The 14,776-nt window shown below is 46.2% G+C and overlaps 1 protein-coding gene across 1 annotated transcript in view; it reads left to right on the forward strand.

Annotated features, from left to right (window-relative positions):
• Positions 1–12,781, forward strand: part of LOC119702863 (protein spire homolog 1-like) — a 39,832-nt gene extending 27,051 nt beyond the window's left edge. Inside the window, exon 16 of the mRNA XM_038141515.1 lies at positions 12,178–12,781. Coding sequence (XP_037997443.1) covers positions 12,178–12,250 — 73 coding nt within the window. The 3' untranslated portion in view covers positions 12,251–12,781. The remainder of the gene's footprint in view (positions 1–12,177) is intronic.
• The last annotated feature ends 1,995 nt before the right edge of the window (positions 12,782–14,776 follow it).

The raw sequence follows: 14,776 nt of genomic DNA on the forward strand, positions 1-14,776 counted from the left end.
TTTTCATTCACTGTTGGAGTTGGGGTTTTTAAGAGTGTGCTGTAGGTCCTAGTGTATAGCATATACCTGCAGTTCCAAGTGATTCAGCTGGCACTTACCAGCTGAAAATCTGAGTCTATGCCTTCATGTTAATGGGGAACAATTAAATTCTGATCCCAAATAACAGAAACACAATTTAAAGGTCCCAAAGCATCATCCTCTGTTGACACTGCTGCCCTGTACCCTGTACCAAGAGTAGGAACCTTGCTGAGATCAGGCTAGAGGTGCAGGTTGGCTTTGACATCTGCTGTCTTGGTTATTGGGGGAAAGCTCCTCACACTGGGATGCATAACATGCCCTAAGGCACAGGCAGCAGGGGCAGTGCTCAGGTGCCAGACCTGCCACCATTCTCTTTGCTTAGTCCAGAGGGACAGGCACCAGTGGTGACACGGACCATGAAGGCAAATCACTGGTGTCTCACCTCCTGCAGGCCTATCCCTCCATTCCTGTCACCACGGGCAATGCTGACCACAGGCAGCTTCCTTCTACAGCAGCAACAGCTGCTTCCTCACCCCATCTCTCCAGTGGCACTGGCAGAAGCAAGCCCTGTCTCCAGAGCTTTCAGTGCTCTCCCATCTAGCCTTGCATTCTTCACCTTCCCAGGACAAGATTGGTCTGGATGGGTGCCTCCTGATCCTCAGGCATTCAGCAGCAGATGGAGAAGTGCAGAAATCTCAGTGACACCTGCTGCAGATGAGGGACTGCAAGTGGAATAAGTGGAAACAGACCCTGTGCAGAGGGAAAATGAAGATTTGGGGGGCAGACTGAAGAAGGAAGAAGGAGAAACATCCTAGTATTCCTCCCTTCCTGTCCTAGTGAATACACCTAACAAGGCCTTCCATGTACAGTGGGCCCTTCCCAACCCTCTCCCTCAACTCCCCCAGGAGAGATGCAGCCTAAACCCAAATCTCTGGTCCCTCTCCAAACCCCCAAGGCCCCCAAGGTCCACTGCTGTCATTCCTGACAGCTACCCAATGTTCTTGAAACTCTCCCCTTAGGGAGGCTTAATGCCTGGACACTTTATGCATTGCCTCCATCTATTTGCCCTAACTTTCTTGTGACATCAAGTTCGAATTTTCTTGCTTGAATTTAAGCCTGTTATTATTTCTGAATGTCTCAGTTTTGGGCAGGGTCTTTCTCCACTTGTTGCAATCTTTCATGAACTTACAAAACTTACTGTGCTTATTACAGTTCTTTTCTTAAGGTTAAGCTTTACCAAGATTTTCCTCCCAGATCACATTCTCTAGACTCTCATGATTCTTCTTGGTTTTGTCTGGATTGTATTTATTTAGCCCACTTTTTTTTTTTTTTCTTTTTTTCCTTTTCTTTTTCCAAGAGTAATGCCGCTGGCTGGGCTACGGGCTGTACCCAGGAGCTGCATCAAAGCCGGATAGCTCAGCTCTGAGGGGGGCTAATCAGCCCAAGCTCTGGCAGTGCCCCCAGCCTATGCCTTAGCGAGCCTTTAGTGATGTTCAGCTCAGTGATTCTCAGCTCATGAGTGATTTCAGCTCGTGGGCTTGCTAGGCTCGGCTGGGACATGCAGCAGGCACTCGGAAGACCAGGAAAGAGAGGAGAGCGTTGTGTGAGTTTCCAAGATGATGTCTTTATTGGTCTTCTTCGTAGCTCTTCCACGGAGTGTCTCGAAGGGTCTCAGGGACAGCGGCTCCAATGAGCCAGGCAGGAACAGGGGTTTATATTAGGGCAAGGGAGGATTGAGAATTGTCCAATGGTAAGGGTTAAAGGAAAGTGACCTATAGCCTTACAGAGAGATAAGCTAGGGTCCGAAAGCGGGAGAGAGGGGCTCCTATTGTTCAGTCATCCTGACTCAGCATTCTGCCTCTGAACACCAAGGCAGGTTCGCAGGGCCAGTGCCTGCTACACAAGAGTACTGTACTGATGACAAACACATCAGGTTTTAATCTCCATTAAACCCTATACCTAACCTTAACCCTAAATCTTAGCTCCAGTAGTTCCATGTCCATATTTGTACAGTCAGCTATTCCTCAGTTTGGACCCTCACATAGATTCCTACTACATCCTTTCGTCAAGCTGCTGTTTACTTTTTTAAAAAATTCTAATCCTGTCTTTGATGTCCCTGCAAATCCTTCCAGCTTTGGGCATTCTGCAAATTCAATCATCTTCTAGTCCACAGTCCAAGTCACCAAGAGACTGCAGTTGGAGACAGAGACCTGTACACCTCTGTTCAACAGGTTCCTGTCCATGGAGAGGGAAGTCCTGCTCACAGCCTCCTGAGTACCAGTGCTGTGTCTGCTCTGCAGTAGATAGACCACACATTCCTTCCTGACTTATGAGAATTTCATGCAAGACAGTGTCAAAGAACCCACTCGAGTCAAGATACTGACATCTGCTTCTCCTTACTGGCCTGTGATGTCTGTCTGCTTGTTTTAAAAGGAAATTAGATGTGTTATTCAAGACCAGACTATGAAGCTATTATTGGTTGTTACTCATCCCATTACATTCCAGTTTCTTACGAGTAGCTTTTTTCATTACTGATTCCAGAATTTTTCCTGTAATTGAAATTGAATTAATTAGCCTACAATTCTACATCTCTTTTTAAATTTTTTCCCAAGGACTTCTTGATTTTAACTTCTCTGGATTTTGCTATCCTTTTATATTAATTCTTAGTAAATCAACCTAGATTGCACTCTGTATAGATGTCTTCTTTATGTTCAAGCTCAACAGTGTCATTCTAGTCAATCTGTTCTCTTCTTGTATATTCCTTTCTCTACACTAGTGTAAAGCTTGCTTGGGCACAACCTGTCTCGCTGCCTTCCTAGTTCAGCATCTATCTGGGTGCAAAAAATCCCCTGAAGTCAGGGGACAGGACACTTTTCACGATGACGAGGCCCACACCTGGTGACCTGTAGGCCACCCTCTGCTGTTGATGCTCCTGTTCTCTCCCTGAGCTGTATTCACTACAGAATTTCACCTGGCAGAAGTTCTGGGCCACACACCTCAGCGCTGGTGCCATCTTCTTTTTATCTTTTTTTAGGCCTTGTCAGAAATTATTGGCACAAATAGGACATCCACCAGCTCCTGCCATGCCCAGCAATTACCCATTCCAGCTACTCGACAGGAGAGGGAAGGAATACTGAGGACCACTGGCAAACTAAAGTCTCCCCACTCAGTTACTTTTCTTACCCTTCAAAGTCAAGGTTAGATCTGCATTACCATACTGGCAGTGAAGCCCTAGTTGAAGCCAGCTTTGGATAATGTTTGCTCAGGTGTAGTATCTTGGAAGTGAAATAATTGCTTCTCCTTTCCCAGAAAATACACTCATTGTTTGCCACATTTAATTGTTTCCCCCTCTGTTCACACAGCCTCCCCCACACAGATCTGAAGTTAGTTTTACAGTTTCCTCTCAGCCTTCTCCTTTGATCCTAAAGTAGCTGTCACCTCAGTACCTACAGCCCTTTCTTTCTCACCTTGGCCAGCATAAAATGTGTTTGTGTGTTAATGGCTTTCTCCTCGGGGCGGCTGACTCTCTTTACCAGTCAGCTGGATGCTGGATGAAATCATTCTCTCTGCTGTTTCAAATATGTCACACATCTATATATTCCCTGCCTATGTTTTATGTTCCATCCTGACTTCATTCATAGGAAATGGTTCTGTTTGAGTTCATGTTGTTTTGGAAAGTGAATCCGTTGCCAGGGGAATGTGAGAGATTTCCAGAGACTAGGTCCAAGTTTAGTGCAGGAAGATGCTACACAGACTTTGCCACCCACAGCCTGCTGCTGCTGTGCTGCAAGAAGCTGTTTCTTTCTTAGAGCCTCCTCAGCACCAGCCATACTCAAACCAATGTGTCTTGAGTTCTGAAGAGTCTCTGCTCTTCAGCAGGTCAGCTGTGTCTGTGACCTGCTGTCTCCACCTTATCTGGCTTCTGTTAGCCAACTTGTCCTAGACCTGAACTAGAACTAACCCTCAGGTCTGCACATCTGGGAAAAACCTGCTTCAGTAATCAGAGCTGTATTACAGCAACTGAAGCAGGGCAGGAGCAAGCCTTCAACTTACAGTGAAGAAAGTTTAAAATAGAAAAAAAAAAAAAACCAGCACAAACCCACTTGACATAAATAAATTACAAAATAACCCCATGCTCAAGATCTAAGTGCAATTATGAGTAGTACCATTTTTAGACTGTTGGGATAAAGTTCTGCAACAAAAGTTATTAATAAAATGCTTTGCCACAAGTGTGGCTTCAATAGTGTGACTCAGAAACCTCAATCCAACGACAGTCTGTCTGCTGTAGAGCCTAATATGGATGCTGCATTTGGCCATGCCACAGCAGGCTAGATTCAAAGTGCTGGATTAGTTTGATTAACGCAAAGTATAAAGCAAACTGCCTTTTCTCTGGTGTGCTGGTGTGCCATCAAGTCAGAGCTGTTCAGCTCTGGTACTGGGATGGGACAGAGGAACAGGATCTGTCTTGTGGTCATGATGTATAAAGAGGGCTAATGGAGGAGAGGGCTATTATGAGGGGGTTTGGAAGAGCAAATCTGGAAGGGAGGAGTGACATGTGGAGTGAAGTGCCAGAGCAGAGTTGTGTGCAGTTACACACAGGGACCCCAGTGTGTTCCCCCTCGGCTCCTCAGGGGTAAAACCTTAAGCCACTGTAATCAATGACAGATGCTGGCTGCTGAACCAGAGCTCTGATCTCAAGAGAGGGAAGAGAAGAAGGCACAAAAAATGTATGTTAGTGTGGTACACAAAGAACTGCTACAGATTGCTGTCCCTGAAATGAACAAATGCTGTTCTCTAGTGTTTGCTAGAGATTACCTTCAATAAAAAAAGAACTCACATTTGTAGGGAGGAAGGGCTAGAGAAAGTCTCTGTGATTTTTGCGCTTTTTTGGTCATTTTGGTGTATTACTATGTCATCAGGCTCATTAAATCTTACTTCTATGGATCATTTTAAAATTCATGCTTACACTGTGACCCAAAATAATGAAGGAAAAAAAATACTTCCATCCAAACAATGGCTGGCAGAGGTTGAACAAAATGCCTGCTTTGGGAATGAGCACTACCTCTCCCTCTCTCACATCTATGCACACATACTCTTCCTGGGCAGATCACTGCAAATCAGGATTACTGAGAAGAGTTGAGGCCAAATCTGAAACAAGGAAAAACTCTGTCAGTAGAAACAGCTCAGCAGATGCACGTTTATTACATTCACTGCAGCAGCACAGAAAACAAAACAAAACAAAACAATTTCTTGGTGCTGCCTGTGTCTGATTTGCTTGCAATGACCTCTCTTTCCTTCAATCCAAGTCCTTTCTTTCTGCAGATCTCCATGTATGGTTGGCATTCCACTGTTAGGGAAGCATCAATAAATCAGTGACAGACAAGCAAGGACCTCAGCTTTCCCTACAGCTTGCAGTGCTAAAAGTTCATCTCCAAGTGCTCCCTCTTCATTCCAAGCAGCAGCCAGGGTGCTTAAGGTTTGCGAATAGGAACAGCATGGTCTCAGTGCTGGCCAGGCTCTGAAACTGGAATGGGATGGGGTGGAGATGCAGATAATATTGGGTTGAACTGAGCACCATTAGATATTGGGCTACACAACGAGCCAAGAACTTGGGTGGTAGCTGTTGTTGTGAGTCATGGTCAAGAAATGTTGTTATTACATCGGGCTTTACATTGGGTTGGAGCCTGATGCGAATCGTGGGGATTCAGCTTTGCAGAACACAAAGACCAAAGAAAGGCTCATGGAGCAAGGGGACAGAAATACCTGTAAAGAAGAGGGTCCAGTGTGGCAGAGAGGATCCTGTATGAAGCATCAGTGACAGGGTTCAGGTGCATAGGTAGCTTCTGTGGTACAGTACACCTGTCACAGAACAGCTCAGGTGAGACAGGACCTTGGCAGGCTCCAACTTTGGCCCCCACTCACAGCAAGGCTGTTTTCAACAGGTTGTGTTGTTTAGGTTGTGTTGTCCAGGACTCTGTCCAGTTCAATTTTGAAGATCTCCAGGGATACAGATTTCACAATCTCTCTGAAACCTGTTCCAATAAGGAAAGAGGCTTCCAGACAAGATTTTTTTTCCTTAGCCTCAATGAATATTTCTCTGGTTGCAACCTGTGCCTGTTGTTTCTCATTCTCTCACTGGCCTCCTCCAAGAGCAGCCTGGCTTTTTCTTCTCTTTAACTTCCTTTAGCTAATTGAACACTGCAAGTAGATTCCCCCATATCCAGGATTCCCTTTTTCTTCCAGGTTAAACAGGTCCCTTTCTCTCAGCTTTTCCTGATACACTCCTCTGTAGTCCCCACATCTCTTACTGAGCAGTAATTTTCCTTTGTCCCATCTATTTGAACAGTAAGATCTTTGGGATAGATATTATTATTTGGTACATGCATGGCAAATGGAGTGGGGAGGCACGGGACATGGACAATCACTTTATAGCCTTCTCCTTGGAGTAATCCTATTCCCTTGCCTTGCTGGAGGTCAGAAAGGGGCTGTAATTAAAGCTGCAGGTTCACTTGGGGAACAGGGCAGGGAAGGAGTACAGCACTGACTGCTTGGTTACAGTCTCGTAGATGCCCTCGTCTTCTGAAGCAAGATTTGCTATACCTGAACCCTTCCTGACAAGTGTATCTCCAGCTCCACTTACATTGCACCCATGAATGAGAACCTGCAGTGTCCCTCATCAGCTCCAAAGTTTCCCTGCTATTGCTCTGTTGGCCTAAATCTTTGCTGCAAACCAGCCCCAGTTCTCCTCATGCTCCTTCTTGGACTCTGCAGTCTTTAGGACAAGCCTTTATGTATTGAAGGGCTGTTAATGCTCCCTCTTAGTTTTCTCTTCTCCAGACTAAACAAACTGAATTCTTTCAATCTGCCCTCATAGATTATGTTTTCCAAAGCTTTTGTGGAGCTTCCTCCTGCACCTTAGAGGGCTCCCCAGTTTGTTTACCCAGTTTGAACAGTGCTGTGCCCAGCGTCCTCAGGGCCAACTGCAGCACAGTCATTTTCTCCTATGCCTGCCCTATGAATCTCTCCTTAATGGTCCTATCAAACTGTTTTGAAACAGCATGGCAATGTTGACTAATTTTTTGTCTGCAATCCTGGGAGCCTTTCCTGCAGCACTGTTCTTTATCCAATTAGTCCCCATTTTACATTTGAGTTCCAACACCTCACTGTGGTATTTTATGCCTGCTCTTGTGTGATTTCCATCCTGCTGATTTGAGATCAATTCTCCAATTTATCTAGATTGTTTTGAAATCTGCTGCTGCTGCCTTGCCCTCCACACAGACCCCATGGCTGCAACTCCTCCCAGCTCAGTGGTGCACATAAATGTTATCCTGATTTCTCCACAATATCCCTGATGCTGTGGTCGCTATTATCTCCAGTTCTGTGGTCAGGCAAGCTGTTGAATCGCCTTGGGGCTGAACCCTTTTTGCAGCAAACACAGTTGTTAACCTTTTGGGACAGTGTTACAGTGAGCTACACACCTGCTTGTGGCAGGATTTCACACATCATAGGCTGCTGGTGGTTTATGAGGCACTTTTGCAGCACACCAGAGGCCACTGGGTATTGCTGAGCCATGGTCTCTCCTGCTGGTCCTCTGGGAGCAGCACTGCTAATTGGGAAAAAAAGAAAAAACTACCTACAGCAGTGAAAAACTGAACTGAAAAAATTATCCAGAGGGAAGTTTCAGGCAGAAAGATGCACAGAAGATCAGGCAGACTTCCCTTTATATGGCTTCATAAATGACTGAAATACCCTGGCCAGCTGACAAGAGGGAGATTATCCCAGGGTCCAGCCTCAGGACCTGGGGACTTGCACCAGCTCTTCTCTGGCCTCACGAACTCTTGGATGACCCAAGAGCCCCAGGAAGCACCAGCTCACGCCTGGGACCAGGGGCTTCCCCACAGGCTGAGCCCACAGTGGGACCTGCCAGTGCCACGGGGGCTTCCCCGCGCTCCCTTCGGTGCCTGGCTGTCTCCAGGCCCTGGCTGCCAGGCTGGGATGTGGGTTAGCAGATTTTTTCCACACTGTTTCTCCAGGATCCCTGACAGAGCCCATCAGAACTGCTTTTTATCAGCACTGCACGCCTTAGTGAGCCTGTCGTGACTCACTCACAATGTGCTCTGTGCCGGATTAATCCGGCTGGCTTTCATGCTCAGGATGTGGGCAACGGATTGGGGAGGAGGAGGGGGCACAGGGACAGATGCAAGGCTAGGGCTCATGGGGGCCCAGGACATGGACAGACTTCAGGGCAGTACTGGGGAGGAGAATTTTGTTTCAGTATGATCTGGAGAGACAAAGAGATAACAAGCCCACAGGCACAAAAATTAAAGAAGATCAACAGGTGGCATGCTCCCTTCCATCTGCAGGTACTTGTTGCTCTGACTTTTTAGCAGGAGCCATGCCAGGGAGTTGTGCAGGGTGTTCAGCCCCATCAGTGAGTTTGTTTGCACTGCCACACCCTTAATTTCCTTCCCTTAGCTTTAACTTCCAACTTCCCATGAGTATCCGAGTTTAAGCCTGAGGAAGCCAAAGGTGGGAGGCAACTCCTGCTGCATACTTTACATTCTACTTCTAGAATGTGCTGAGTTGGAAGGGACCCACAAGGATCACACCATATCCCTGAGAGCACTGTCCAAACACTTCTTGAACTCTGTCAGGCTTGGAGTTGTTACCAGTTCCCTGGGGAGCCTGTTCCAGTGTCCAACCACCCTCTGGATGAAAATCCTTTTCCTGATATCCAGCCTAAACATTCCCTGACTCAGCTGCATCTTGTTCCCTTGAGTCCTGTCACTGGTCACAAGAATGAAGAGATCTGTACCTGCCCCTCCTCTTCCCCTCACAAGGAAGTTGTAACTGCTATGAGGTCTCCCCTCAGTCTCCTCCAGGCTGAAAAAACAAAGCAACCTCAGCTGCTCCTCAAAGGCTTCCCCTTCAGACCCTTCACCATCCTCCTGGCCTTCATTTGGAGGTGTTCAAAGCAAGGTTGGATGGGGCTTGGAGCAGCCTGGTCTGGTGGAAGGTATCCCTGCCCATGGCAGGGTGGTGGAACTGAAGGAGGTTTAAAAACCCTTCCAACTCAAACCATTCTGTGATTCTACAATTCTAGGAAGAGCAGCAAATATAAGACATTGCATGCAGCTGCTATTTATTTACACAGTATTTTATAGGTGGGATTGGTTAAGAGCAGAGTTAACCTTTTGTCCCAAAGCCATGAGCATGCTGTCACTGTCTGGCTTTGATTGCCTCCTGCCACCTCTTGAGTCCCTCCAGCTCCTGGCATATCCCACGTTATTTCTTCCACCAAATCATCCACTCAGCCAGCCATAACTTATCCCCAGCTTGTGGGCTCACATAGTACTAAGCATGTATGGAAGATTTCCTGCAGCTCTGCTGCTCTAGAGGCTCAATGTGATACAGGTCCAGCTGGGATCATGCCTGTATGTTGTTGCAGGTACATGAGTATAATTTGGTGTTCATCTCTGTTACACAGATCTATCCTACCCTAAAAGAAGGCCAGACAGATATTTGCTAATTCATGTGCAAAAACATTTTTTGGGGCTATTAATACTTTTGATTTAGATGTGACATTTCTTTGATATCTAAACACCTCTGTTAAAGCAAATCACTCAGGGGGCTTATGTGTCTGTGAAACAGGTATGTCTGAAGCCTTGGTCCATGAACTGAGGGAGGAAAATGTTTATAGCTCATCTTTCTTCTTCTTTGGACTGCATTTCCAAAGTAATTAACATTTCTCAAAAAATGTATTGCTTATGAAATGGATGTCTTCAGAAAGGGCTGCCATGACAGTTCTCCCTGAAATGCGTGGAAAGATTGAGGAAGGCTCTTCACTTTCATCCCAGTTACCTGTATGCTATGCACATTTGGGATCTCTTTCTGCTTATTTGTAGATAATTATTTGTCTCTGAAATAAAGAACTGTGAAGCTGAGCTGATAGAGCTCTCTTATTAAAAAATACTCAGTAATTTATGTTCCCTGCGTAGTTAATTTCTGTGAGTCCATTATCATGGGCAATCAACATGTCTCCTAAATAATGTCCAAACTATGGCAATTCAAGAGGAGTGCAGAAAAGTCATATTTGCATCTTCCAGACTCTCTTTGGAGCAAGTATTCCCATGAAAAGAGCTGGAACCTGACTAGTACCTTTTGGTGACAGTCACAACAGCTCAGCCAGGCACAGAGGAGGGAGCTCGACCCACCTTCCTGGTACAGATACACTCTGTAGGGCAGGCTATGGCCATTGCTGCTGCCTACTCTGCTGGCACCTTCCTAGTGGGAGCACCACAAGAGGCAGGGCAATTACAGCCTGTAGTGCCAAACACAGGCTATTTTGGAAGTTTCCCTACAATACATCACATGAGGGTTTGGGGGTATCAGTCCAGCACTTGGTTAAATGATCTGGTTGCTTTTTATATGAAGAGGTGTAAATTTGCTCAGGGAGCCCTGATCTGCACTGACATCTTGGTTTATGGTTTTGAGGTATGCAGAATGGAAATCAAACATTACTGTGCCTTTCTGAACAAAGACATATGCTTCATATCCTAGTCAATATAAAAAAGAAACAGGAAGAAAAATGCAGGAAAGTGTATATATTTCTTGCCAGTTAAAGGTATTCAGTTGTGTAATACATCACCACATAGCTCTTTCTCAGTGGTTGATCATTTCATCTTCAGTCACCAAGTAAAAAGGATTTTCATTCATCGTCAGTAACTGTAGAATGGAGAACCTAAAATGGTTCATTGTTTCAAAAGCTGCTCTTCTGTTCTGCTTTGTCAGCTTTTCCCTTTCACTTTCCTCAGGTGCAAGACCATGATGTAGCAAGGTGTTTAAACATCTCTTTAAGTTTAAGCATACAATTAAGTTTATTCCTACCCAGCAGTGCCTCTAAGCGTGTTCTTAACCATGTGCTCCAGTTGCTCCAGTCACAGTGAAGTAACCGAGCAATTAGGCAGGTGCTTTGCTGAAGCAGAGCCTAAATGACTACTTTTAGTCCTTTGTAAGGAGGAGTATAAATCCTTCTCCTGACAGGGGTGGGAGTGGGGAGGGATGTGTTTTATTATCACCCTCTTCTTTAAAGCTTGACTTAGTCTTGCAGACTGCCCAGGTCCTTCCTTGTGCTGGTGACCAGCTGGTAAGCAGCTGTCACCTCTCTGAGAGCTACATGACCATGTACAAAAAATTCAGATTTACAGCAACATTGACAAGATCATCATCCCTTTTATGGAAATGCAGGCTGGTGGCAGGGATGTTGGGAGCTGGCTTGTGTTAACCCAGGCAGGGAGAGGACAGCAGGGCTGCCCCAGTTTACACCTGCCAAGGATAGGGCAGCAAGGGAGGGAAAGGTTTTCTCTATTTTTGTTTCACACCACCTTCCCACACGGGCCACAAAGCCCTGCTGTGGCCACTGTGCTGCTTCAAAATGAACACTGTCTCTGTTTAATTTTAATGCAGCCCATTAACTAAGCTGCCTCACTGCACTTTGTCCATCTGGGCCGTCCCATGCCTGCCAGAGTTTCCCTTTCATATTATTCCCCATCGATTCAGGAGGCCCTTTTGACTCATCCCCTCCCCTCCTCCTCTCCCCAGCCCATCAACATTGTGTTGCTCAGCCCTGGAGCACAAGCTGCAGCCATTCCTTGTGTTCCACTGCCAACACAAAGAGGCATCAACCTGTGCAAGGATAAATTGCACCCATGTTCCCCCTGCCCCAAGCAAATAGCTCTTGCTGTCATAAGAAAGGCAAAAAGCATGATGCAGTGAGGGACCACAGCTATAACACTGCACACTTGTTAACCAGGAAAAAAATAGAAAAGGAGGAGGAGGAGAAAAAGGAGCATAGACGTAGCAACACCAGGGGCTTGGGCAGGAAGGGGGCTGGCAGCAAGGGAGGCAGCCAGACAAGTAGGTCCCTCTGCTGATGCCATCAACCATAGGGCCCAGGGCCTGTTTGTTGTCATTGTTGGCAGCAGGGAGAATCAGGATTTGCTTTTTTATGTTCTTCTTCTTTTCGCCTTCTTTTCCTGCTTTTGTTTGTTTGTTTATTTGTTTTGGTTTTGTTCGGGCTTTTTGGGGTTTTTTTTTTGTATGAGTGTCTGTAGTTTTTAGGTTGTTTGGTTTTTGTTTTTTTTTTTCTCGTGACGTCAGGGCTGCAGTTCAGCCAACAAGGGCTGGGGCTGGGGAAGGAAGGCTGAATATGGGATTTTGCCCAATCCACTGATTCTCAATGGAGGCTCTAAGCAACACTCAAGGCACTGTGAGGCAGCACTGGCCTGAAGAAAGGAACCTTCACGTGCTGTGGGGGGAAGGCAGGCAATGGCAGGCATCCCTCCCACCAGGTGAGTGGGAGCCCAGCTGCTCACCCCTTTTCCCAGTCCTATTGCCCAGTCAAAGCTCCCAGTGGAGGCTTTGGCCCCTGAGCTCAGGCCAGGCAGTTGTGCAGCTCTATACGATTGAAATGGGTAAATAAATAGAGTGTACAGAGCAGACCTTTGGCTGAGGCATGCTGGTCTATGCCATATATTTTTATATATATATATTTATGTGTGTGTGTGTGTAAACATATTCCTGCATGGATCATGGGCTGTAAGGCTGGGGGGCACTGGCAGCAACTGTGACTTTCCAGCTTGACCCTGCACGGTTCCTTCCCTGAGCTGCCATCACTGGCTAGGTGATATCTCTTCCAGGAAAACATCTGGTCCTGATTTCAGGCCTACCGGTGACCGAGCCACCATTGGCCTTCTAGGCAATGTGCCCTACAGATTAATTACTTTCACAGTTGAAAACGTGCACCTTGATTTTCAGTCTCAATTTGTCTGGCCTCAACTGCTGGCAGCTGGTTCTCATAAATGCCCTTTTCTGCCAGATTATAGAACCCTTTGATATCAGGACTCTCTTTCTTCCTTAAGGTGCCTGTAGATCAAATCACTCCTTGGAAGGACCAGGGAGATTGTGCCTTTTTAAATTGCACACTGTAGGGTGGGTTGTCCAGACTTCAAACCTTTCCAGATTAAGCCATATGGCATTAAATATCCTTTGGCATCCACACCTGTTCCTGCAACCCTCACCAGCACTGTGAAGGGCTGCCTGCCAGCCTGGGATGCCTGATGCCTTCAAGATGCAGACACAGCCATGCATGGACCAACAGAGGAGCAGAGATTTGGAGGAGACCCAACAGATGCATTTGGCCATGGAGGGGCTGCTCCTCAGGTGTCAAAGGACGAATGAAATAAAATCTTCCCCTGTGTCTGCTGCTGAGGAAGTCATGGCATGCTGAGTGGGTCAGAGCAATTGAGGCTGATCCGTACTAGTGGGAGTGAGACTGCAAACTGGCCAGCACATTGTGTACCAGCAGCCTTGGAGAAACAGATTCATCTTTTGGTTCAAAGGGTGTTTAGCTACAGAAGTCTGTATATGGAGAGAAAACAAAATTGTTGGCTTGCAACATTGATTTTTCAGATTTTAACTTCTTGTGGTAACACAGCATAAAAGTGGGAAAGGTTTTGAATGAAGCCTCAAGCTCACAAAGTGCAAAAACTATCTTCCTGCCCAGTTTGCAATAAAAAGATGTTTGTGACAGCAATGGAAAGGAGAGCTTTTGTTTGTTTGTTTGTTTGTTTGTAAGCTCTGCAGCCCAGTATCACTGCTATGTTTATTACGCCCAGAGCTCATGCAGAATTTCATATGCACCTCCACTCGGTTGCTGGAGTGCCACAGTCTGTAACATGCAGAGTCTGAGATGCTGAGACACTGCTACTCTACCACACTCACAACTCCCTGGGGTAAACATCAGCTGAGATTACAGCCAGTTGGGTACAACCAGTGCTGGCTACAACAGCTGGGGAATATGAACCACTGTCCTTGGCCAAGTCATTTGCAAAAGATTACCCAGAGCATCTGTAGCACAGCAGTATCTGTACTCTGCTATTTTAACTCTGGCTCATCATCACAGAACCTTCTCTCAGGTGAGGCCACCCCTCAAGTGCTTTATATCAGGCAGAGCTATCTGGGCAGTCTTTCCCACTAGACTGCATTTCTGAAAAATAGGATTAATTTCTCACAGTTGTGTATTTTAATCAGACCTACAAGTCTTAAACTGAGGGCAAATCAGACCCTTACTGCCCATCTGATGAGACTGGGAAGTAAATCCATAGTGTATCTCAGGAGAGCACCACAACAGACTAGTCCAATGCAGACCAGAAAATTTTTCATCAAAACCTGGATTAGAATTCGCCTTTCAGGAAGATTTAACTTATTTACAAACTCCCATTCTGCAATCTAAAGCAAATGGTAAAAGTCTCTTTCACCTGCCCAAGCAGGACCAGTGCAATTCTCCATCCCACTGGGCTGCTAACTGGTAGGATCTTTCCTATAGGCCTGTATCTCCTTCAGAGAGAGAGCACTTTGGTGTTGTGACATCAAACCTTTTTCTTCCCATGTGGTGCTCAGTGCTAATGGGAATGTAAAGGAGAAGATCTTCTTTCTTGCCTCAAATCCTCCTACTCCCCCCCGTCCCAGTCCCAAGGGTCCTGTGTGATATGTGTTTTCCTTTCATCCCTGCCTGAGAAACTCATGTTTCAGCATTAGCATGCAAGGTGGAAGAGAGACAGCATTTCTGGGACTATTTCATCCCAGTGATTGCTTTCACCTTTTGCTGACTGCTTCCCCAACACTGACTTCAGCAGAAAACCCTGTCAGTTTGTTACCTGCTCACACCCTAGAAGTGGTGAGCTGCATCTGTCGACTC

The sequence above is a fragment of the Motacilla alba genome, chromosome 1, assembly GCF_015832195.1.
Source record: "Motacilla alba alba isolate MOTALB_02 chromosome 1, Motacilla_alba_V1.0_pri, whole genome shotgun sequence".
NCBI lineage: Eukaryota > Metazoa > Chordata > Aves > Passeriformes > Motacillidae > Motacilla > Motacilla alba.